Here is a 26153-nt window from a genome sequence, read left to right as displayed (position 1 = left end):
ATATTCTTCCTTTGATGATTTACAGCCACGTTTAACCAAATACTCTGTATAATAACGTGCCTTTTTATTTCAATTCTGATACCCCATAAAAGCAAATCAGTAAAAGCAGATGAAAGCACAGCAACCATCAGCAAATTCCAAACTGTTACATTTTGAGTAAAAAAAAAAAATTATCACCACCTTGTTAAATTCATTTTATGAGCTTTATAGTTAAAAACTCCCAAAAGGTCTTTACTCTGTATTTTACTCTATCACTACAATTCACAACCATATGTGTATGTATGTGTGTGTACACTTGTACATGTGTATGTTTTTAATAAAAAACCTCTACTGAAATTGCTTATGTCCTTAGCACCAGTTGGATCAGCCTCTAAATGGCTTATCAACCCAAACATTGTACAGAGAAAGAAAATTAATTCTGCCAACACATACAGCACCTTTACCAAGAAGAAAAAAGTCTCAGTAGTTAAGCGCTGCAGTAATTTTCAACACACTTTGTCTACAAAAATGAGAATGTGTGTAGCACACGTACTCTGTCTACAAAAGTCCCTTCTTGTTTTTCTTCCAAATAGTCTTACAAAGTTACCAGAACTAGCTCCCCTTGAACCTTTCATGCTGGCAGGTCAAGGAACTACTGGGTGTGTAATACTTAATTAATACCACTTTAGGTGGTAACTTAGTAGCCAAGCCAAATTTAGGCAATCCACACTGGCTTGTATTAGAATGATTCTCCTTCCTTCTGCTCATCTCTTGGGAAGTTATTAACAAGCTCAGTGGAAAAATGTTTGCAATTCATTTGTAATACTTAATGTCAGGATGAAACCCTGTGTTTATATTAGGTTTAAGTGACTTCTTTGGCCCTGTGAAAAAACTGGTTTCCAACATTTCCAGAAGGATGTAAATCTAACAGTTACCCACATAACATGACAGAAGCCGTATCTTAGTCGCAGTAACACCTAGCATAATTGAAATTTTACCTGGCCAACAATGAACTCTACCTATGCCAGTATAAAATGATGTAATCTTATCTGTATTTGTATAAGACACTCTTCACCTTTCTGATCATTTCTTTGTCTCTCTGTTTTCTTCCAAACATTTTCTCCATAAAACTCCAAAATGTTCCAAATACTGATGTAGCACTGATGTGATACCCACAAGAAATTTTCTTCACAAATACCAAGTAAAAAGAATGCTGAGCCCTGGCTGGTGTGGCTCAGTGGATTGAGCGCCAGCCTGCGAACCAAAGGATCGCTGATTCGATTCCCAGTCAGGGCACATGCCTGGGTTGCAGGCCAGGTCCCCAGTGGGGGGTGTGCGTGAGAAGCAATCACACGTTCACGTTTCTCTCCCTCTCTTTCTCCCTCCCTTTACCCTCTCTAAAAATAAGTAAAATCTTAAAAAATAATAATAATAATGCTGAAATTAGTATACTTCTTGATAACATTTACTAAAGCAATATTCATTACCCCTCAAACTAGACTTGGAGTTTACGCTGTATTTTGTCTTTGTTATGGCTTTTCAGAGACAGACAGAGGTACTACTCAAGTAACTATCGGATCACCATTAAATACTTTAATGGGGACCCATCCACCCAGTCGAGACGGGTACTGATCTGCAATGTGCCTTACACTACCACCATTCTGTGACAAGTTAAACTCTTCTCTCACTGCATACGGGCACACGAAACTGTGTGGCTGGCCCAGCGTGGCTGGGAGCTTTTCAGGTTTGAGCCTGTGCTTTGCATTTAATCTTTTTCAATCAATACTTAAAACATTTTAGACCAATTTTAATCTGTCCTGATTACTATTTCCATTGTTTAAAAACAACACTAGCCAACTTTCAGTCTCAATGACTTGTATCAATTCACAGGAGTAATCTTTCAAAATACAGCCCAGCTGAATATTTTATTAATGTAGATAATGTGGAAGCTAATCAAGCCTCAAATAATCATTTTTCTTAAAGAGTTGCTAGGGGGATGGGGAGTTTCTATGCAGAAACACCTTCATAGGGCATTAAGGAGAAATTCTCTTCAAAAGGGGGTGGGACAGGGCAGAGCCCCACCAACAAATCAAAGAAAATTCTGTTATCCAATGTGGTTTTTAGTTCACTTGAAATCTGCCGTGAATAATAAATATTTATTGCGAGAGGTAATTTTGAGCCAACTTTCTCTCTCTCCTCTTTTCAGCAAGGGCTGGAACTTTGGAACAGCAGCAGACAGGGACATAAAACAAAAATGACAACCCACCCTCAGCCTCCTCCCCAGGGAGACCGCAGCGTCTCCAACCACCAAAGCAGGCCTGCTGCTACTTAGCACGGCTACCCAATCTTCCAGCTTCATCAACAAATGCCAAGACGGTTTTACACAAAAATCCATGTTATTTGGAAATGGTGATGTTCAACTGGGTTTTAAAATACAAGGAAGCCCATGAATACCATGGTGAGAGCCAATAAAACACAAGTTCTGGTCCTGCCCGGTCTACGGCCCGTGGGGTTTCAGTCACTGCTTCAGGTCAGGCACCAGGCATCACAGTTAGGAGGAGTGGCAGCTCATTAAATAAATGTAAAATTCATCAAACACCTAACACTTAAGTGTCACAGTGTAAGCTAAAATTAATTGTATTCTGTCATTATAAGAAATTTGATTATAATAACTTAAAGACCAATGGCATTTGAGGACTAGGAAGCTTAATACTGTTATATGATGACAATACTCAAAACGATCTAATTCGTTGCAATACCCATATAGATCCCAACAGCATCTTGTGTAGAAATTAAAAAACCCATCCTAAAGTTCACACATACTCTCCCAACCTTAAAAAAGAACAAACTTGAAAGAGTCACACTTCCTGATTTCAACTTACTACAAAACTAAAATAATTAAAATGGTGTATTACTACCATTTTTAAAAAACAACAAAGACGTACAATGGAGAGCTGATAAATCCTTGCATATACTGTTAAGTACTTTTTGATAAGGGTGCCGTGACCATTCAATGCAGTAAAGGGAAGTCTTTTTTTTTTTTGTACAAATATCGCTGGGAAAACTGGATAATCACCTGCAAAAGAACGAAGTTGGACCCCTACCTTAAATCATATACAAAAACTAACTCAAAATGGACCAAAAATATAAACATAAGAGCTATAAAGATAAAAACTCCTAGAAGAAAACAAAAATCGTCACGACATCTGATTTGGCGGCGTTGTAGATATGATACCAAAAGCACAGTCAACAAAGAGAAAGAAATAGCTAAATGGACTTGGTCAAAATTAAAAACCTTCGTGCATCAAAGGACATGACCGAGGGGATGAAGACAGCCTGCAGAATGGGAGAAAATGTCCGCAAATCACATATCTGATATGGGGCCGATATCCAGGACACACAGAAGAACTACAGCTCAACAACCACCGCCACAAAAACCCAACTCAAAAGGCCTTGAACAGACCGTTCTCCAAAGAAGACACACAAACGGCCAACCAGAAAAGATGCTCAACATCACTGCTCACTGGGTAAGTGCAAGTCAAAACCACAGTAAGATGCCACTTCACGCCCACATTAGCAGGGCTGTTCTAAAACACATAGAAACGAGTGCTGGTGGGGATGTGAGAGGCTGGAACCCGCGTGAGCGACAGTGGGAAGTTTTGTAAAAGGGCACAGCCACTGTGGAAAACAGTTTGGTTGTTCTCAAAAAGTTAAACATAAAACTACCACATGATCCAGCAATTCCACTTTTCAGTGCATACCGGACAGAACCGAAGGAAGGAGGAAGGAACTCAGACACATATACAGCATTGTTCACAGAAGCACTATTCACAATAGCCAAGAGGTGGAAACCCCTAAATTTCCATTAACGAATGAATAAACAGAATGTCGCACATATGCGCACAATGGTGTATTATTCAGCTTTAAAAAGAAATGACATTCTGACACATGAACCTTGAAATAGACCAAAGAACAAGGACAAATATTTTATGATTCCACTGGTATGAGACATCTGGAATAGACAAACTCATTGAGAGGTTTCTAGAGGCGTGGGGGTGAGGGGTGGGGACCAGGGTACAGGGAATTATTATTTAATGGGTACAAAGTTTCTGTTTTCTGTTCCAGAAAAAAATCTGGAAATGGACAATATTGATGGTTGCTTGACATTATGTATGTACTTAATGTCGCTGGATTGTACACTTAAAATTGCCACTATTTTTATGTATGTATATTTCACCACATGACACAAAAACTGGAATTTGAGTTGTACAATCTAGGGAAACTTTTGTAGCTTGTGGCTGACAATGTAAAATGTCTGGAAGTAAACCCTATAAAAATAGGTTTTAAAAAGATAAGCTAAATGAAAGCAATCTACTTTCAGAGACTGGCAAACTACTGGCCATCATTTTTCCAACAGCAGAAAAGGTCCCTTCCATTCATCATCCTAGCACCTGTATGCTGCTGCAGCTGGTGTCATCTGCTCTGGGACTGCGCCCAGCAGTTTCATAAATGTGTGCCAATGGAGATGACCATGAAGAACTTCGGATGAACTTATCACCACTTATCACCAATTGAAGAAAGGCTTCAATTTTTGAAGCACTTATATTCAAGGGCACTTTTACACGTCAGTTTAAGATCGAGCTATAAGGATAAAAAAGATAAAGCCACTGCATACTGTTTAGAGAAAAATTAGAAATGTAAATACCCAACGATAAAGGAATGAATTAAATAATAGAAGAGGAAGACCTTTACCCTTTATATATATTCCTGAAAAGATGAGCAAGTTTTAAGACACACATGTTATTGGGGGGTTCTGCTACTAAAGCCAATGATTTGTAGTGATCTCGATTATTCCTAGGATTTTGGTAAAATTCCTGAAAATGTAATCCTACCACTTTATAAACATTCCTTAACTTTTCCTACATAAACGAGCCAACTGCGTATTTACCGAAATTCAAAGACTCAACCTAAAAAGTACCAAATAAGCACCAACTCCCTCAAACCATGTGTTTCTCATCACTAACATAAGCACTTTCCCCCATTTCTCACTCAGTTTTATAAAACATAAGGGCAAACAAAATTCAATCATATCTTCAAATTAGTTTCAACAGTGCCTGCAAATATCCAACCCACCAGGTGGTAGGGCAGCACCTGACTGAGTAACTCGAAATGGCTGTGCCTCAGCTAAAGTACTCCAAATTCAGCATGGACACTGTACGTTGCAAATGCAGGGAGCTCAAAAGCCCCAAACAACACAAAGTGATTCAAGTGAAAGCTATGTTGTAAAATGTTTAATGGTTCGGAATGTTATTCAATAGGTCAAGTGGGCATTGGATAAGTTATAAACATACAAAGGAAAATCCATTCTTTAAAAAAAAATAAAGATGTACAGAAAACAAGACTGGAAAAATTAAAGAGCTATTTATCTGGATGACAAATTATATTCCATTTATTTCTTTTTTTGGTTTTCGTTTGGCTTTACTTGTATTTTCTGATTTTTAACAATGACAATATGTATTTCTTCTTTGACACGATACATACTGAGTTACCCACAGTAATTTGTAAAAAGTCAATTCAGACTTTCACAATCATTTTCAATGAAAGATTGTAAGAAGCAGCAAATAGGTTCCTGAGACAGATCATACACATTCAAATTATAATGTATAATTACTATAAATCTAAATACTGTGGACTGATAAGTGATTTGGCATTGGGGGAAAAAAAAGTTTCCTCTTTACCTCCTGATTGCTTTGCTTTGCTTTAGATGACTACTAAAAATCGTCTAAAGCAAACTTTTGCCTAAATGTTGACTGATCAGCTTCTCCATAGACCTTTGGTGCTCCCACGCCACTCCGGGATCTCCCTTCCCCAGGCCTCTGACCCAGGCCGTCTGTTCTGCCAGTGAGCACAAATTTGAGAGCCAGGCCATCACTTACTGATCTGCGACCGTGGTCAAGTTGCTTTATCTGTGCATGCCCCGGAGGCCAGCACTGATAAAACAGGGACAACCGCAGCTCATGTCTCCAAGGCTTCAATGAATACACTATACATAGTTTACCACAAATACAACTACTAATACTACTACTACTATTATTATTATTATTTCAACCACCAGCAGCAGAATCTGCCACTCTTTTCCTGCTTGTTATTCTTCTTCCCTAATTACTTAAAAACACATAGGTTCTCTCTATAAACTGAGTAAACATGTAATTTTTTTAAAGATTTTTATTTACTTATTTTAGAGAGAGGGGAAGGGAGAGAGGAAGAGAGGGAAGGACACAGTAATGTGTGGTTGCCTCTCATGTACTACCCCTCGCACCCCAGCACTGGGAACCTGGCCTGCAACCCAGGCATGTGTCCTGACTGGGAATCAAACCGGCAACCCTTGGGTTTGCAGGCCGGTGCTCAATACACTGAGCCACAGCAGCCAGGGCTAAACAGCTAATTTTGTGGGAACTAATTTCCAACTGTGGCAACTAGGAAATTTAGACCAATCTTCCTAATGAAAACCACTAGAAAAGCAATATAAAATATATTTTTTAAGAAAACACATGCTTAAAGGCAGTAGGGATCTAAAAAGATAGCAAAGTTTACGAGGTCAGTACCCAGAGAAGGATGGAAGCCCTTGTAGGGCGTTTTTTCTGTGGATGCTGAAATATTGTGAAGAAAATAGCTGAATGGTGCTTTTAACCACATGGAAGGAATAAAGGGAAAGGGACTGGAGTCCAGGGTAGCAGGGAGAAGGGAAAGGAAACATACTTGGAGAACCTGAAGTTTGGAATGGGCCCCCCAAAGCAGGCGGAACCTAGCAAGGCAGTCCAGAATTTGACAAGACTTCACAGAGACGACAGCCCACCCCCTAAGCCTCTCAATCGCTCAAATGAGAAGGCGACCCTGAATTGCTAGTTAGCGTCAGGCTCCAGGCAGGAGCGAATCAAATGCTCTCTGGAGCATAACATTAACACAGACTCAAATTAATCTACAGGCCATCTGTGTAAATAAAAAGCCAGGCACATACTCAAAAGTAATCTGACAAACAACAAAGACGAAACAACATGAATGAAAACCCTCAGAAACAGACAACAGGAAAAGACCCACAGGGATCCCAGATACCGGAATTATCAGACTTCAGGTATACTTAAAATGTTCAAGGAAACAAAAGACGAAAATTGGGGAAGTTAGCTATGATCTAGAAACAATTTCTAAAGCCAATTTCAATTACTGAACTAAAAACAACAATAACTGGAATTAAGAACTCAATGCATTGACTGCATGGTAGATTAAAGAGAGCTGAAGAAATCACTAGCGAGCAGGAAGATAGGTCAGAAGAAAACCAATCAAACGAGGCACGGAGAGACAGAGGATAAAGGACTGAGGTGTTTGTTTTGGGAGTCCCAGAGGAAAAGAGAGAACCAGAAGAAATATTTAAACAGATATATAAATACTTAGACAATGGGCCCTGGCTGGTATGGCTCAGTGGACTGAGTACCAGCCTGCAAACCAAAGGGTCGCCAGATGGATTCCTGGTTAGGAGGGCACATGCCTGGGTTGCAGGTCCCCAGCTGGGGGCACACAGGAGGCAACCACACATTGATGTTTCTCCCCCTCTCTTTCTCCCTCCCTTCTCCCCTCTATAAATACATACATACATACATACATACATACATAGACAATGGCTGAGAATTTTCTAAAACTGGTGAAATACATCGAGCCACAGGTTGGAGGAGCTCTAAAAGCAGAATGCAGCTGACCCGCGGAATAAACAGATCTGAACGGTGCAGATCCACTTGCCCGTGGACATCTTTCAACAAATACCTGCACCGTTTTCAATCAGAGGCTGGGGGTCCGCGGATGCGACCAGCCAGGCGTGCGCATTGATCTACACCAGCGATTTTCAAGGGATGTCCTGCCAGCGTTTCTAAAACACGCAACACCTGACGACTTCAGTCAGGGGCACTGACCTCTTTCCCTCAGACTGTCAAATAAAAAATGACAACAGGCAACAAAACAACAGCCATCCGGTGTGAATGAATCAAAATTATACCTATTTTTTTGTCAGACTGTCAAAAAATAAAACAAATTTTCTGGCGGGCTGAAGAATTTTAGTAATGAGTTTGTGTGCGCCGTGAGATGAAAAAGGCTGAAGGTCATGGGTCCACCCCATTTTATACAGGGGGCGCGAGCACCACCAACCTCGCTATGCATGGGGGTCCCAGAACCAACGTCCTGTGCGTGTCAGGGAGAGTTATGTTTCGGGGGAGTCTGAAGTTCTACGTGAATTTTGACAGCACAGGGGTCCGGGCCCCTCACACCCACGTTGTTCAAGGATCAACGGTACATTTTTTAAAAATCCACACCTAGCTACACAACAGTAAAAGTGCTGAAAACCAGATTCAAAGAGAAAGGCTTCAAAGTAGCCAGAGGTAAGGAACACATTCCCTTTAGAGGAGCAACAATTACGCTGACAGCTAAGTAAAAGTTACTGATAATATTTAACATCAGGATATAATGTTAAATATGAGCAATAAAGTAAGATCTTTAAAATGATGAAAGAGATGCTATTTCCGTCCCTTCATGGATACAGCTCTTGAAGGAGGTAGAGTAGGTGGAAGCTTCACTCACCACCTCCCAGGACCAAACTGGAGTTACAAATGAAATATGAAGCCACCAATGTGAACAACCTACTGCAGACTAGCTGAAGTCTCACTAACCAAGGACTTACAGAAGAAGCTGCACTGAGACCAGTACACATGTGGACATGCAGGAAGGGCTGGCCCTGCTCCCACAGGTGCAGCTGAGAGTCCAGAGGGATCTCCCCTACAGAGCGTTCCCCTTGAGAGGCATGGGGTTTCAATCCCACACCGGGCTCCCTAGCCCACAGCACCAGAGCTGGGAAGAAGCACCCACACATATCCGGCTGTGAAAAGCAGCAGGGATTCTGTCTGCCAGGGAGAGACAGAAATCTGTCCCTGTCTTAAGGGACAATGTACGAAATCTTCACAGCCACCAACCCTGGGTTCCAGGGCCGGACAGCAGAGCGGACTAGAGTGGTGTGAGGGAGAGTCTGGGGTTTGTGGCTCTGGGGAGAGAGCTGAGGGGATAGTTGCGAGTACCTCCTGCTATGCAGACACTTTAGGGCCTGTGTCTGGGAAAATGCAATAGCCACACCCTCTGGACTCCCCCGTGGCCCCACCCTGCAGAGCTCACACCCTGCTGAGGAATCGGCTTCCTAGACCAGGGTGTGGAGGTCTGAATAGACTCAGAGGGTGTCAGTGGCTGAGTTGTGTGGCCTGGGGTGTGTGTATGGTGGGGATCATTCCCCCCACTTTCCCTTTAACCTGACTGGCACTTCCCCAGCATGGCAGACCCAGTAGCTCCCACCCTCTGGACTAGTAATGGCTCCACCCTGCTGAGGTCTGGGCAGAATCTGGGACAGACTTGAGTTTGGTGGCCCTGGAGCAGGGGCCACACTCCCTATCTCCCCCAAGCCTGTCATCTCTCCTCTCCCGACTCCCAGTGGCCTTGCCCTGCTGAGATCGGGCTGCTGGCAGACTTTGGGACAGATGGGGTTACGCAGCTCCAGGACAGGAGAAATTTTCCTCTTGCATGCCGGAACAGTACAGAGCCTCACCCTCACACAGCCAAATCTTGGTCTGTTGGGGCCTGATAAACTCTGATGGCCACACCCTGACAGCTCACTGAGACCCCGCCCCAGCCCAAAGGTGTGCGAGCGCCTAGTGGAGGCACACAGACTTGCACACCCTGGAACATTCACCGAGAGGTCTCAGACCCAGCACTGGCACTGTTTCAACCTGTATCAGTCTGGTGAACAGCACTTGTCCCTACCTGGTGACGCACTGAGAACCTGCCTCATGCACTTCTTTCAATGATTAAGCGTAAGAAGCAGCCAGAGGTGGATCTCAAGGGCCTTGGGACTTTTGCTGACCTGCCGCTGGGCCCAGTGCTGGTAAAAGGCAGGCTTGGCATGCAGCGTGATCCTTTCCCCGCTCTGGGTGGTCGGCACCTGCACAGCAGCTTGCACTCGGGGGTCAGGGTTGATTCTCACAGCCAGCCAGCCTGTGGGTCCAGCCCCCGCCCCACACACAAAGGCCAACAGCAATCACAACTCGATTACAACAGGAGGGCCCACATAACCCACACGAGGGTCATTCATGGAGCACCCAAAGCAGGCGATCAAAGAGAATACACCACAGGCTCCTGCAGGGCACCTACTACAGAAGGCCACCCTACCCAGACTGGGAGTCATAGCAGATCTGCCCAACACACAGCAACAAATACAAAAAGGCAGTCAAAATGCGGAGACAAAGAGACATCCCCCAAATGAAAGAACGGGAGAAATGAAATAGAGGCAAGCAATCTACTAGATATAGACTTCAAAAGAACACCCACAAAAATGTTTACGGAACTTGGTGAGAACTGCAACAACATAAAAAAGGACAAAGAAACCGTAAAAAAGAAGCAGTCAAAATGAAGATGACACTATTTGAAATGAAGAAAACACTAGAGGAAGAAACAGTAGGTTGGATGAAGCAGAGGATCAAATCAGTGATTTGTAAGACAAGTTTAAAAAGTATACCCAATCAGAGCAGCAAAAAGAAAAAAAGAACTTTAAAAAATCAGGACATTTGGGACAGCATGAAGAAAACCACCATCCACAGCAAGGGACACCAAAAGGGAGAGCGAGCGAGCAAGGGACCAAGAACCTACTTGAAGGTAATGGCTGAGGACTTCCCTAACCTGGCAAAGGAAAATGACACAAAGCCCAGGAAGCACACAGTCCCAAAGAGGCCCACACCACGACATCACAATTACAATGGCAAAGGTTAAATAAAGAGAAAGAGAGGATCTTAAAAGCAGCAAGACTGATATACAAACAAATAAGACAGGGTCAAAAACACCCAGACCGTTAGTTACCTACAAGGGGGCTCCCGTGAGACTGTCAGCTGGTTCCTCACCAGAAATCTTGCAGGCCTCGATGGACTGGCACGAGACACTGAAAGCGAAGAAAAGCCAGGACCTACAACCAAAACTACACTACCCAACAAAGCTAGCATTGAGAATGGACAGACAGATAGAGCTCCCCAGACAAGAATAAGCGAAAGGAGTTCCTTACCACCGAACCAGTATTACAAGGAATGTTAAAGGGCCTGCTTTAAGAAGAAGGGGGGAGGGGGGGGGACAAAACAGGAACATGGTTAAAAGAATAAAGTGGCAATAAATACACACCTATCAATAATCAACTTAAATGTAAATGGCTTGAAAGTGACAATCAAAAGACATAGGGCAGCTGAATGGATAAGAAAACAAGACTTACACACACACACCCATATTTTTCAGACTATAAGACACACACCCCCAAATTTGGGAGGAAATGGGGGTGCGTCTTATAGTCCAAATGTAGCTTACCTGGCTCGCGGGGGGTGGGGCAGCAGTGGAGCAGGGGGGTTTTTTTGTTTGTTTTTTCCTATTTTTCCTCTTTTAAAACCTAGGTGTGTCTTATGGTCCGGTGCATCTTATAGTCCGAAAAATACGGTATATGCTGTCTACAAGAGACCCACTTCAAAACAAACATCTACCCAGACTGAAAGTAAAGGAGTAGAAATAGGTATTTCATGAAAATGGAAATAAAAACAGCTGTGGTAGCAACACTTCTATGTGGCAACACTGACAAAGATAAACAGCACATGAGTTCACTTAGGTGGACTCTAAAGAGCGAAGTCAGTGAACAAACAAAACAGAAACAGACCAACGAGCAAATGGAATACATATACATCAAAACTCACATACATATCAAAATTTGGGTGTTGCTTAAGAGTATACATTTGCAACTAGTAGATAAGTGTCTTAAGATCTAAAGCTCAGCACACTGTATTATAAATGTCAAAGTTGTTAAGAAACTAGTTCTTAATTGTCCTTGCTACAAAAGAATTATGTGAACTGATTTGGCACTAGCAAACATCACAGTGGTAACCATATTGCAATATAAAAATGCATCAAATCCATACAATGTACACCTTAAATTTACAAAATGCCCTATGTCAATTATAGCTGAATGTTTAAATCAATTAACCAAATTAATTAGAATAAATTAATTAAATAGAAGGGTCAAAAAACCTTGTGAACTGCAACTCAAGCCCTGTTCAAGAGAAAATGTGCAGCTTTAAGGAAATACATTACAAAATAAGAAAGGCTGGGGGAAAAATTGAAATCAGCAGTCATCTCAAATTGTTAGAAAAAGAACATATAAACCCATAAATAGTAGAAAGGAGGAAATGATGTGCAGAAAGCAATAAAATGTAACATAAACATAAAATAGAGAGGATCAACAAATTCCAAGCTGATTATTTAAAAAGACTGCTTCCTGTACGAGAGAGACTATTTAGAGAAGGCCGAGGAGCCACAGGCGCTCGCTGGGAATGTGGGAACACCCCAGGGTTAAAAGTGACTTACATCCGCCTCCACCTCCATAGGGTGAGTGGGGGCTCTATCAAGCGCTCTGGCCTGCCTGCAGAGTCATTAGAGCCCATTCCCAGACACATCGCCCAAGCCCAATTCAGGTCAAACGAAGGGAGCAGCAGAAACTGCAGGGCATTATTACATGCACCTGGCTTTGCCATCCAGCACTGTGCCTGCTTAGCACCCCTCAGATCTTACTGGCCTGCCAGAACCACCGGGCACGCAGCCTACATAGAGGCCGCTTCTCCATGAGGCCACTTTTTCAAGATTTGGAGAGACAGCTGTTTTTGTCTAACTCACTGAACAAATACAGACAGTCAAACATATGAAAAGATGGAAGAATCTCCCAAAGGAAAAAGAAAAATCCCAGAACAAAACCGTAAATAAATGGAGAAAAATAATTTCCCTGATGAAGAATTCAGAGAAATGGTCACGAGAATGCTCACCACACCAGAAAGCAGAATACAGGAACTTAGAAAGTGTAATAAAAAAACAAGTGGACCTTAAAAAAAGAACTAGGCAGACCTGAAGAACACAACAACTGAAATGAAAAACATATTACAAGGAATCAAGAGCAGATGCACTAACACAGAAGAATGGATTAACAAACTGGAAGATGGACGAATGAAAAGCAACCAATCAGAACAACAAAAAGAATTTAAAAACAAGAACCTCTGGGATAACAGCAGGCACTCAAATATTCATACTACAAGGACCCCAAGGGAGAAGAGAGAAACATCAATTTTACTTAAAGTAATGGCTGAAAACTTTCCTCACCTGGGAAACATACATTGAGATCACGGAAATAGAGAGTTCTAAACAAGATGAACCCAAACACCAAGACATATTGTGTTTAAAATGACAATTGTCCAAGATAACGAGATCATGTTGAAGGAGACAAGAAGAAAACAATGAGTTACACAACAAAGAAACCCCATAAGGCTATCACCTCATTTCTCAGCAGCAACTTTTCAGGTCAGAAAGGAGGGGCAAAACATCTACAAAGTACGGAAAGAAAGGAACAGACAATCTACAATAATTAACCCAGTAACGTCACCACTCAGGATTGAGGAGAGCGAATTTCCACCCAAGCACAAACTAAACAAGTTCATAATCTTTAAACCAAATTTACAAAAAATGTTAAAGGGCCTTCTTTAAACAGGCCATAACCATAAGGCAGTATGAGAAAAACCTCACAGGTAAATCCAAATATTTAATAAATACAGGAATTGAGGCATTTAAAAAATGACCATGGATATGAAGAGAATGACATATTAAACTCAACTCAAAACCACAACAGGTATTTAGGAGAGACACAATACAGAAAGACCTAAAATGACATCAAAAACATAAAGCACGGAGGGGGAGCAAAACACTGGTAATCAGGATGCTCAGAGAAATTATTGACAATGGACACAAAATAAAGGAAGAAGTGAAGGCTACACAAAGCAAAATAAAGAAAAATATACAGGGAACCAATAGTAAAGGGAAGGAAACCAGGACTCAAATCAACAGTTTGGAACAAAAGGAAAAAATAAACATTCAACCAGAACAGAATGAAGAAACAAGAATTCAGAACAAATGAGGAGAGCCTTAGGAACCTCTGGGACAACTTTAAATGTTCCAACATCCGAATCATAGGGGTGCCAGAAGGAGAAGAGGAAGAGCAAGAAATTTAAAACTTATTTGAAAAATTAATGAAGAAAAATTTTCCCAAACTGTCAAAAGAAATAGACATGCAAGTCCAAGAAGCTCAGAGAATCCCAAAGAAGTTGGACCTAAAGAGGAACACACCAAGACACATCAGAATTAAATTACCCCAGATTAAAGAAACGGAGAGAGAATCTTAACAGCAGCAAGAGAAAAGGAGACAGTTACCCACAAAGGAGTTCCCATAAGACTACCAGCTGATTTCCCAAAAGAAACCTTGCAGGCAAGAAGGGGCTGGAAAGAACTATTCCAAGTCATGAAAAGCAAGGATCTACCTCCAAGATGACTCTATCCAGCAAAGGTATCATTTAAAATGGAAGGGCAGAAAAAGTGCTTCCCAGACAAGAAAAAGCCAAAGGAGTTCATCACCACCAAGCCCTATTATATGAAATGTTAAGGGGCTTTATTTAAGAAAAGATCAGAAACACCCTGGCTGGTGTGGCTCAGTGGATTGAGTGCTGGCCTGTGACCCAAAAGGTCACTGGTTCAATTCCCAGGCTAGAGCGCATGCCTGGGTTTTGGGCTGGGTCCCTGGGGGGGGGGGGGGGGCACGTGAGAGGTAACCACATATTGATGTTTCTCTCCCTCTCTTCCCCTGCATAAAAATAAATAAATAAAATCTTTTAAAAAACAGACATGCAGACCAGTGGACTAGAATAGAGAGCTCAGAAATAAAGCCTCGCTTATGTGGTCAATGATTCAACCGTGCGGAGGCGAGGAGGATAGGCAATGGATAAACAGTCCCTTCAAACAGTGGTGTTAGGAAAACTGCACAAGCGCATGCAAGAGAAATGAAACCGGACCGCTTTCTTACACCGCGTACACTTAAAAATGTATGAAAGCCTTAACTGTAAGACCTGAAACCTTAAAAACCTACAGGAAAACAGGCAGTAAACACTCTGACATAGCTCTTAACAATAACTTTTTGGATAGGCCTCCTCAGGCAAGGGCAACAAAAGAAAAAGTAAACAAATGGGACCACAGCAAGCTAAAAAGCTTCTGCGGAGCGAAGGAAACCATCAACAAAACAACCCATTAAACAGGAGATGGTAGTTGCCAATAATACATCACATAAGGGGTTAATATCCAAAATACATGAGGTCCTCAGACACCATTCATACTAATCTGATTAAAAAATGGGCAGAGGCTCTGAACAGAAATTTCTCCAAAGACGTACAGATGGCCAACACATGAAAAGATGCTCAACATCCCTAATCAGGGAAATGCAAATTAAGGCCACAGTGAGATACCACCTCCCACCAGGTCAGAATGGCCACCAGCAATAAACCAACAAACAACAAGAGCCGGCCAGGATGGGGAGAAAAGGGGACCCTCCTGCACTGTTGGTGCAAATGTAAGTAAGTGCAGCCACTGTGGAAAACACTACAGTGCTTCCTCATGAAATTAAAAATAGGAGGTGGGGGGACGAACAGGGAGGGTAAAAGGGGTCGAATGTATGGTGAGGAAGGGAGATTAGACTTCGGGTGGTGAGCACACAATGCAAGATACAGATGATGTACACATGAAACTTATATAATGTTATTAACCAATTCACCCCAATAAACTTAATTTTTTTAAAAACAGAGCTGCCCTATGATTCCACAATTCAGCTTCTGGGTATTTATCTGCAGAAAACGAAAACACGAACAAAACAGAAACGGACTTATAGATTCAGAGAGCAAACTGACAGACACAGAGGGATTGGGGAGCTGGGTGGAAAAGGTGAAGGGATTAAGCAAAATTAAATACATAATAAACAAGACAGATGTACAGACACAGACAACAGTGCGGTGATTACCTGAGGGAAAGCTGGGTAGGAGGAGGCAGAAGAGGGGAAGGGGTAAAATGGTGATGGAACGAGACTTGACGTGGGGTGGTGAACACACAACATACAGGTAATTGATTATAAAACGGTACGCCTAAAACCTATATATTTTATTAACCAAGGTCACCCCAATAGTTCAATTTAAAAATAGATACATGCAACCCTATGTTCATTGCAGCATTACCAGTAATAGTCAAAATAGAGGAGAAACCAGATGTCCCTCAGCAGATGGATGGGGATAAAGAAGACAGGGTGTCCACATATACAACGAACTATTATTCATCCATAAAAGAATGAAATCTTGCTGTCTGCGACAACATGATGGACCTAGAGGATAGTTTGCTATGTGAAATAAGCCAGGGAAAGACAAGTACTGTATGATCTCACTTATACAGGGAACCTAAAATACCCAGATGAATAAACAAAACAGACCCATTAATGTAAAGAACAAGCTGATGGCTGTAGGGATTGGGGGGTGGGGAGCGGTGGTAGAAGAATGGAAATAGAGTAAAAACACTATTAACACCTGGCTGATTAAAATAAGTAAATAAATAAATAACCAGAGTCAGGAGTGAAAAAGGGACATCACTGTGGATTCTACTGACATTGCAAAACCAATAAATATGTTATGAACTTCCATCAAACAATATCAATTTAAATAGTCTCATGAAATAAATTCCTAGAGAAACCGAACTCACACAAGAAGATAGGGATAATCCTACAATTAGTAAATAAATTTAACCAATAATTAGAAACCTTACCACAAAGAAAATTTCAGACGGCTTTGCTGGTAAATTTTCCCCAAACATTTAAGGAAAAGATGACGCCAATCTTAAATAACATATTCCATAGAGTTAACACATTATTACTAAATTTTCACTATCACTTTGTAAGGAATATAAATGTTAAATAACTATGCTATACACCTAAAACTCATAACATTATATGTGAATTATACTTTAATTTAAAAAAATAAAATATTCCAGAAAACATAGCAAGAAGCAATGTCCCCTCCCTCAAATCCTTTTGATAAGTACATTACAAAAGAGAAAAATGATAGGTCAAACCCACTTTTGAGCACAAAGGCAAAAATCTTAAACAAAATTTTAAAAACCAAATCCAGAAAATAACTAAATAAGCTCAGTTTGGTTTATTTCAGGAATGCAAAGTCACTTGTATATTTTAAAAAATCAATTAATATATTTCACACTATCAAAATTAAAAAGAAAAACCAAATGATCATCTTAATAGTTGGAAGAAAAAGTGCTTTCAAATAATTCAACTTTCACTCACGACAAGAATCTCTGGTGAGCCTAGAATTAAAGAGCTCTTCCTTAATGTGACAAAGAGTACGGTATCTACAAAAAACCTGCAAGAATCCTACAAATGGTGAAGTAATTTCTCTGAGGTCAGGAGTTAGACAAAGATACCAGCTAATACCACTTCTCTTTAACACTTTACTAAAGTCCTAGCCGGTGCAGTAAAGCAAGAAAAAGAAATAAAAAGCTACAAGGATTGGAAGGGAAAAAAATAAAGCTGTCAAAATTCACGAAATATACTAGGAAATTTTCATAGTTGCAGTTCAATTATTAGAATTAGTACACAAACTCAGCAAGATTCCTGGATACATCAACTTGAAAATATCAACTGCATTTCTACAACCACAACATAAAGACAACCAAAAAAATTTTACAGATGCCATTTAAAAAAATCACATGAATAAGTCTAACACCAGATGTACAAGATCTCTGTGCAAAACGCTATAAAACCATTGAAGGAAGCGCTGACCAGTGTGGCTCAGTTGCTTGGGTGTCGTCCCAGAAAGCAGAAGGTCCCTGGCATGCTTCCCGGTCAGGGCACATGCCTGGGTCATGGGTTAGTTCCCTGGGTGGGGTGCCTGCACCAGCCAATATTTCTCTCCCTCTCTTTCTCCCTCCCTTCCCCTCTCTCTAAAAACATATAAATAAAACCCTTAAAAACCAACAGCAAAACTCAAAAATACCTAAGGGCGTCTGATGTTGGGTGGAGAAGGCTGGAAATGGTGCTTTGTATGCTGGCATGGGTCTACCTTTACTTACGGAGTTCAAGTATCTTCCCAAATCATCATAAAACACTGTCAAACAGTGAACAGCACACGGATACACCGATATTTATTGTAACTCTAAGAGCCAGAGCAAGCTTCTCTGGAATCCGAAACACAATAGGGGTCTCTCTCAGCCTGCAGATGTGAGTGGGCATGCTCAACTCCCAACTCAAGATAAGAGTTACTTCTGGAAAGGCAGGTTAATGGGACATGGGGGAGCTTAAAGGCCTTTCCATTGTAAGGTTTTATTTCTGTGTCTATGTTTTTTCATTGTCAAAGTGAAAGGCTATGGCAAATATGGAAGTGTTAAAATTTAACAAAATGGGGTGGTGAATATGAATATTTTTTATATTCACTATACTATGTTGGAAATATTCATAATTAAAGGGAGTAAAATAAAAGGTCCTATACTCTTTACTACCCTCATTTCTCCAGGTAAAATTTCTGCTTCAGCCTAAGCAAGTCATCTGTTCAGCACTCCAGAAACAAAGTATAAAATATTCAAAACCACTTATGTTCTTTACCACCCCCGCCACTAAATCCCAAGTTTTCTTCTTCTCCAGGCTAAATATCTGCCTTATGGTTCATCCATGTTTCATGTGCCTGCTGCGCTTCATGTCAAATTTTCCATGCACGTCACCATTCCAGCCATTCTCTTCTGCATGGTGATACCCCGCAACGTGAAATGCCAAGATCCTAACACCTGCACTGTGAGAGGTTCCTCAGTGTCTCATTTGCACCACCAAATTTTAACTCCTGGGTAGAATAAATTAGTTCTTTTCCTTTCTAGCTAGTCCAGCTATATAACCTCCCAAATGGAGAAGGCCCTTGTAGTAGGCACAGGGTGTAACCTACCCAGCATCCACAGTCCCCCTTTCCAACAGAACCCCACCCAGCCGCCTAAGCGGATCACAGAGGTCCCACCCCTCCCAATCCCCTCTGGTTTGGCTATAAGCACCTGACACAATTCTGTCCAATAAGACCTGAGAGGGTCTTGGGCTGCTGGGCTTTGAGCAAGGTTGGTTTGCTCTTAAAAGGAGATAAAAAAGAAAAACAGTCTCTTCTCCCCCTGAATACTATCCCATCAGAGCGCGTCCTCCGGAACTGCAACAGCGGGGTTGCAACCACGCGGATTTAGCTGAGGAAGGCAGGCTGGGAGAGTTGTGCCGAGCTTTCAACTAACCAACCCTAAGGTGCCCTACACCCCAAACGCTCATCATCTTTTTTCTGGACCACAATCTTATCCCAGTCCTCTTGGTTACTGAATCAACCTCTTCCTAATGTTCTGTCCATCAACTAAGCCAGTGATTGCAAGTCTGGTTTTCGTAGCATTTTCTCTTCCAAATAACCCCATACCATGATCTTTAGAAGACTCCCCCTGGGAGTCATATTTTCGTAATTTTCTTTTTTTGCAGAACACAAACATGAAACAAGCTCAGTATTTTTTAAAAAGAACTTGCATATTACATTAAAAGGCATTAAACGCTTTTAAAATGCCACAGAGCCCTGACTGTGTAGCTCAGTTGGTTAAAGCATCATCCGCATACACCAAAGTTGCAGGTTCAGTCCTCGGTCAGGGCACATACAAGAATTAACCAATGAATGCATAAATAAGTGGAACAGCAAATCGATGTTTCTCTTTCTCTTTCTCTCTCCCATTCTCTCTCTCCAACCCCCCCCAGTTTCCTATCTCTAAAAAAAAAAAAATAATGATAATAAAAAGCCACAGAAAATGTAAAAAGAAAGTCTCCTGTAATTATATTCTTCAGAGAGATGTAGGAGCTTCTACAAAATTAGCTTCTTTAAAAAAAAAAAACAAACCTCCAATCCAGCTTTCTGGTGCTGGGAAAGACAGATAGATATGTATAAAAAGAACTCTGCAACCAGAAGGGACACGTTACGAAACATCCTGATGTAGAGAAAAGGAAGTACACAGACTGAGAACAGGACGGACAGACTCATACCCTGGCCCTGCTGCATGACTGTGTATCGGCGGCCTTTCCGGATTCCCTTCTTAGGTGGAGACACGAGCACCTGCTTCACACCAGGCTGCCTGGGAACTTATGTAAGACAGTGCACCCAAATAAGTTGCTGGGGTTTTTTTAGTTGTTGCTGGAGTATTGTCCTGTTTTTCTCTACTTGCACAGAAGAATCACCTGGGGAGCATTGGAACACGAGAATTCCCAGATGTACTCAATGAGAATCTCCGGGGACAGGGCCTAGAAATCATGTGCAAGTGCATTTAGTGGAGTAAAAAGGACTACGGGTTATTTGTTTTTAGTACTGTACTGCTTAGGATCTAACGCCGGCAGTGTGAATAACAAGTGAAAATGCCTGGTTTAAAAAAATAGATTATAGTTATATTTAAAAGATTTTATCAAATAAAGACTTCATGGTACTTATATATAAGAAAAGTCTCCTAGCAAAAAATAATTATTAGTTATACTTGATGCAAAGGACTGGAATGCATTTCTATACAAATGCGCCTGCACGGCTCACCTTCCTTCCACCTCAGGCCATAAATCAAGGTGCACTACAGTAAATATAATTAAGCACGAGAGTAATCTAGTTGATCTCACTTTTTGAAAAAAACTCATGGAAACTGGAGTGTGGGAGATTGCAAATTCTTCTCAAAATGCTCCCTCCACAGAGACTACATATACCATACAAGTATTTATCCCTCCTTTTTAATCACACAGATAACTATTTTCTTTTAATAGCTCATTTGAGGACAATTCAAAATAGTAATTGTTAGGTACCAGCTTCACTGTGCAGTATACGCCATTTTATAAAATGGTACGTACCCGACAGACCCAGAAGGATATACACCAGCAAAATATTTACCGTGAGGTTTCCCTGGATAATATGACTTCAGGTTATTTTTCATTTCTTATGCTTACATGTATTTTTAAAAAGATTTTATTTATTTATTTTTTTAGAGAGAGGGGATGGGAGAGAGAGAGAGAGGGAGAGAAATACTAACAGGTTGCCTCTCTAGTGCCCCTAACTGGGGGCCTGACCTGGCCTGCAAAGCAAGCATGTGACCTGAGTGGGAATCAGAATGGCAACCTTTAGGTTTGCAGGACGACGCCCAACCAACTGAGCCACACCAGTTAGGGCTACATGTATTTTTTATTTTTACAACGAACAGCACTACCTATATAATACTTATTTTGTTATTTTAAAAAGAAAATGCAGAAGTCTGTGAATTCCGTAAGGGTAAATTATGTAATTAAAGAATCTTGAAAAGTTTTTAAGGTTTGATTTTCCAAAGTCAACAATATCAGGTAAGTTTAAAACTCTGATTTTTATATCTGGAAAAAATTAATAACCCTTCCCATATTACTGCCAAAAATTCTAAAGCTCTTTAACTTTAAAAAAATAACCATGTTTTCAAATGCTATAAAAGATTATTATTGGGCCCTGGCTGGGGTGGCTCAGTGGACTGAGCGCTGCCAGCCTGCGAAACCAAGGGTCGCTGGTTTGATTTCCAGCTAGGGCACATGCCTGGGTTGTGGGCCAGGTCCTCAGTTGGGGGTGTGCAAGAGACAACCACACATTGACGTTTCTCTCCCTCTCTTTTCTCCCTTCCTTCCCCTCTCGGTGAAAATAAATAAATAAAATCTTTTAAAAAAATGATATTATTGGGTCAACTGACAAACTGGAATACAGACAGTACTTGATTTCATTAAAGTATTGTATCAATGTTAAATTTCCTTAAATCAGTAACTATTCTAAGGTTATGTAGGACAATGTCATTGCTTCTTAAGAAACACGCTGAAGGTTTCAGGGGTAAAGGGCATGATGTATGCAACTTAATCTCAAACAGTTCAGCAAAAAATACGTAACAGAATTAGTGACAAAGCAAATGCTTAGTAGGGGGAATGTTAACAGCTGGTGAATCTGGGTAAAGGGCATGAGAGTTGTTTGTGCAATTTCTGCAGGGTTTTTTGTAAGCTTAAAATTATTTATAAATAAAATTTCATTGAAAAAAATCAATAGAGGAAAAATAAACATTTAAAGTTGTCCTAAGAAAATGCTTAAGACCATACTGGACCAACTTCAGGCAAGAATTTATAGGGTGAAAAAAATAGCAATATTTTAAACTGTGTTAATAAAAACACACGCAGAACCAACTGCAAGCAAGACACTAAATGAGCAATCCAGTAGAAACATGTGAGCCCTGGATGTAGTGTTTTCTAGTAGCCACATTAAAAATTAAAAGAAACAAGTGAAACTAACTTAGGTATGTTTTGCTTTGCCAATGTCTAAAATATTCTCATTTCAATGCAATCAGTGTAAAAATTATTAATGAGATATTTTACATTTTTTATACTAAAAGTCTTCAAAATCTGGTGTGCATTTTACAATTATAGTACATTTCCACGCAGATGCTAAATTTTCAAACGAAATACTTGATGTGCGTTTATATTTCACAAAATATAGAGGTAAAAAAGTAGGTTCACATAACCAAGTTGTTTCAAACATAGTTAAAAGTTTTCCAATGACTGACTTGAGTATCAGTCTTTAGAAGGAAAAGTAAGTGGCCCTGATCAGTGTGGTTCAGTCTGTTGGGCGTCGTCCAGCAAAGCAAAAGGCAGCCGCTTCTATTTGTCAGGGACGGTGCCCGGGATGCAGGTTCTGCCCCGAGTCGGGCGTGTGTGAGAGGCAACCAACTGCCCGTTTCCCCCTCACACCCATGTTTCTCTCCCTCTTTCTCCCTCCCTACTCCTCTCTCTAAAAATAAGTAAAATTTTTTTTAAACAAGGGCCTAAAAACATTCATTCTCAGGTCTAGGGAATAATATTATTTAAAAAACAAAAGTAAGTGAAAATTAAATACAATGGAAAATTCATCCCTCCATCACACCACGCACAACTGCAAGGTCAGCATCCACATGTGGCTGTGCCATTGGGCAGGCGGGTCTGGATGGTGAAACAAATCCCTTCCATGAAAGGAGGACCCGATTGTTACAACTTAGTCTATCATACTCACCAAAAGATTCAAAGACAGTTATGATAAAATAAGGACTGATACTCCTATCAGATGCACTGATACCTCTGCAAGTCATAATCAGACATTCCCCATTCTCTACCTTGTGCTGCAGGGGTCATACTTTGACTTCCCTGAAAACTGGCTATCGAATGGCCTACTTTCTTTCCAATGTGGCGGAAAGAACTCAAGTTCTGGCTCTCAGAGGCTTCAATGACCACTTCACACAGTGCCGAGTTTCAGCACAAATACGTCTGAGAATCCCAAATGGGATCACGCACACAACAGGATTTGTCCTGGATTTAAAAAAGGAAGTGACCCCGAGTACAGAGGTGGGTTTTTCTTTTTAAACAGGTGTAAGAGATTAATTCAGTCAACACCAAGCAACACTAAAGATTCTCCAATTAATAATTCTGTGCCAAGCAACTTGATCAGGGATTTGGCTAGAATCCCTTTGGCTAATCTCAATAAAGACCTTCCCAAAGACATCCAGATTTAGGCCATTCTCATCTAAATTAAGGCTTAGGCAATCCTTTGCCTGACAACAAGTAAATAAAATCAAAACATATACATATGCATAAAATTTCTGCCTGCTTGACAAAGGAAAAAAAAACATTTGAGAAAAATAATTTAGTGTGGGCAAAAATATAGTTTTGAAGAACAGAAATTTTTAAATAGCATTTAAAAATCATTTCGGGGAACCAAACAATATGGTGGGTAACAATCTAAATGTAATACACAACTAATGCTGAAATTGTTAGTTCTCTCTTGAAGCAGCCATACCAGCATTAATATTCTGCTTAAACTTGAAAGGAAAATACTGTTTAAAACGGATGAATCCTTTACAGTGAGTTCACTAGTGTCTGAAGTTACTCATACCCCTGGGAAGTGAGGTGAGTGTGTACAATCGTTTTTGTAAGCCTTAAGTTCTATATTCCATGCAAAATCCTTTTTTCCCTTCCCCTCCCAACCCACTGACCTAGCTTGCTTTCATGCGACATCATACTGGGGATCAAAGACATAAATCTAACCATTGTGTGTAAGCTAAAATAACTGTAATCTAAAGAATTTTTTTCCCCCTAAAGAACCATTTTTCCTAAAGCTTTCCCTAAAGCTTTCAGCAGAATACAAATGTTTTCAGCTGTTCCATCTGAAAAAGTTCGTCTTGATTTATTTTACCCTTGGAAATACTTAAACATTCTGTACAACACATTCTAACTTGGGGTTTTTATTAGGAAGTCTGTCAATGCCTATGTAATCAAATCCAGTCTCACTTCTCTCTGAAATTAGCTAAATAGGCAGAAATCAACTGTAATCTTTAAAATAGTGAAGAGAGAAAAATATGAAAGACACCACCAGAAACACCCATTCCAGTCCAACAGCTCAAGGACCATTTCGAGAAGGCAGGTAAAAATAAGTCCCACGTCCCCGCACGAACAGAAAGGTTTCTGTGCAGCGGCGGTGTCCAGACACGCTGCAGAACCACATCGACCCCAGGGACTCGCCTGTTCCCGCGGCCTCAACTCCAGCGAATCGCCCATGAATCCAGGCCACATAACCATCTCGCAGCACAGAGATGTTTGCAGGGTTATCAGAACTACTTAAATTCTGGCACCAAAAAAGGTAGGGTTGCAAAAAAAAAAGTGTTTTTACCTTGCCTACTCGAGAAAACCCACTCTTAAAAGGGAGCAACAAGGCCACCAGAGAGTTTTCCCTTCTTTTAACCAGCCTCAAGCAAAGAGCTCCAACAATTCCTCTCCAAGGCCTCCTCAATGCTGGCACGGTGGACCTCCCGGAGAGGGAGGCATCTGAGCAAGAAGCAGAGGGACACCCGCAGCCGGTGCAAGAGCGCTCTCACCGCGCAGCCTAGTCGCGCTCGCCCGGCACCCCAGCGCTTCCACGGGGCCAACCTAGGAAGCTGCATCCCACAGCCAAGCGCACCTCGCCAACAAAGGATGCAGAAGCCGCTTCCCGAGGGGAAAGCCCCCCACCGTCCGCGGGCAGCGCGCTGCCCCCACAGCCGGCGCCGCCTCGAGGTCCGGGTCTGCCGACCGAGGCTCGCATCGTCCGGGGGGAGGGCGCGGTGGACGTCTGGACCGCGCAGGGTCTCCCGAGGAGGCGGAGGGGTCGCGGGCAGGATGGGGACTGGGTCGACCGAGGCGGTCCGCCGCCCCCCGCAGCCCCGATGCCTTTCATTTGGCCTCTGCGGCGGCCGAGGCAGCCCGACCTCCACGGCTGAGCACTGCACCAAGCAGTGGTGGGGGGAAGGGAGTACCAGACCCGCCGCAGCGCCGGACCACCACCTCCCCGCGCGCGCGCGCCCCCAGACCACCCGCCCACAGGCCGCGCTCCCACGGCGGGTGAAAAACACTGCGCTTGGGCGTTCGTCCGCTCCCCACCTCGATGTAGCCAGCTAGCGCCGCGGCGGGTGCCGTGAGCCCGAGCAGCAGCAGGATCAGGAACCTGCCCGTGGCCACGGCGGCCGCGGTCCCGGTGGCCGCCATCCCTCGCCGGGTCGCTCTAGCGCTCGGCCTGAAGCTCACACACTGATGGAACAAGCACCTTCCCCGCCGCGACCCAGAAGCATCTGATGCCAGTTCGCCGCCGCCCCGGGGGTTTTACACCAACCGGAACTGACTTCATAAAGCCACGCCCTCCTCCTGCACTGCCCAATGCTGGCCTGTAGAACCGCTCCAAGACACGGCCTTTCGGTCAGCCTACACCCAATCAGGGAAGGAAAGAGCCTGGACCAGCCGCGCTCCAGGTCCCGCCCCCGTTCGCTGACAGCCCCTCCCCGCCTGAATTTGTGCGCGGGGGTGTGCGTCGGGTGGGCGCTGGGCCCACCTCAGCCTTGGTAGCAGCACCCAACGACCTCCAACAGCCCACGCGGTAATCGGTCCTCGCGGGGCTGCTCAGTCCGCCTGCAGCCTCCTGATCCGGGGACGACCCGCTCCCCTGCCCTTGCAGGGTATTTTTCAGACTCCTTTGGGTACTGCCCTCTTTTGGGTTCTGTAAAATGGTTTTACAGAATTAAAAAAAACAGGATAAAGTTTTCCCAGTCCTAGCTGGGTACCGAAGGCCCTCCCC

The 26153-nt window shown here is 42.2% G+C and overlaps 1 protein-coding gene across 4 annotated transcripts in view; it reads right to left on the bottom strand.

Annotated features, from left to right (window-relative positions):
• APLP2 (amyloid beta precursor like protein 2) overlaps positions 1-25671 on the bottom strand; it is a 66622-nt gene extending 40951 nt beyond the window's left edge. For all 4 annotated transcript variants that reach the window (XM_045192722.3, XM_024557151.4, XM_045192723.3 and 1 more), the window contains exon 1: positions 25466-25671. In XM_045192722.3, the coding sequence (XP_045048657.2) occupies positions 25466-25570 (105 nt within the window). In that variant the 5' untranslated portion in view covers positions 25571-25671. The remainder of the gene's footprint in view (positions 1-25465) is intronic.
• Between the last annotated feature and the right edge of the window lie 482 nt (positions 25672-26153).

The sequence above is a fragment of the Desmodus rotundus genome, chromosome 7 (assembly GCF_022682495.2).
Source record: "Desmodus rotundus isolate HL8 chromosome 7, HLdesRot8A.1, whole genome shotgun sequence".
NCBI classification, from domain to species: domain Eukaryota; kingdom Metazoa; phylum Chordata; class Mammalia; order Chiroptera; family Phyllostomidae; genus Desmodus; species Desmodus rotundus.
This window is presented reverse-complemented; position numbering and strand designations above follow the sequence as displayed.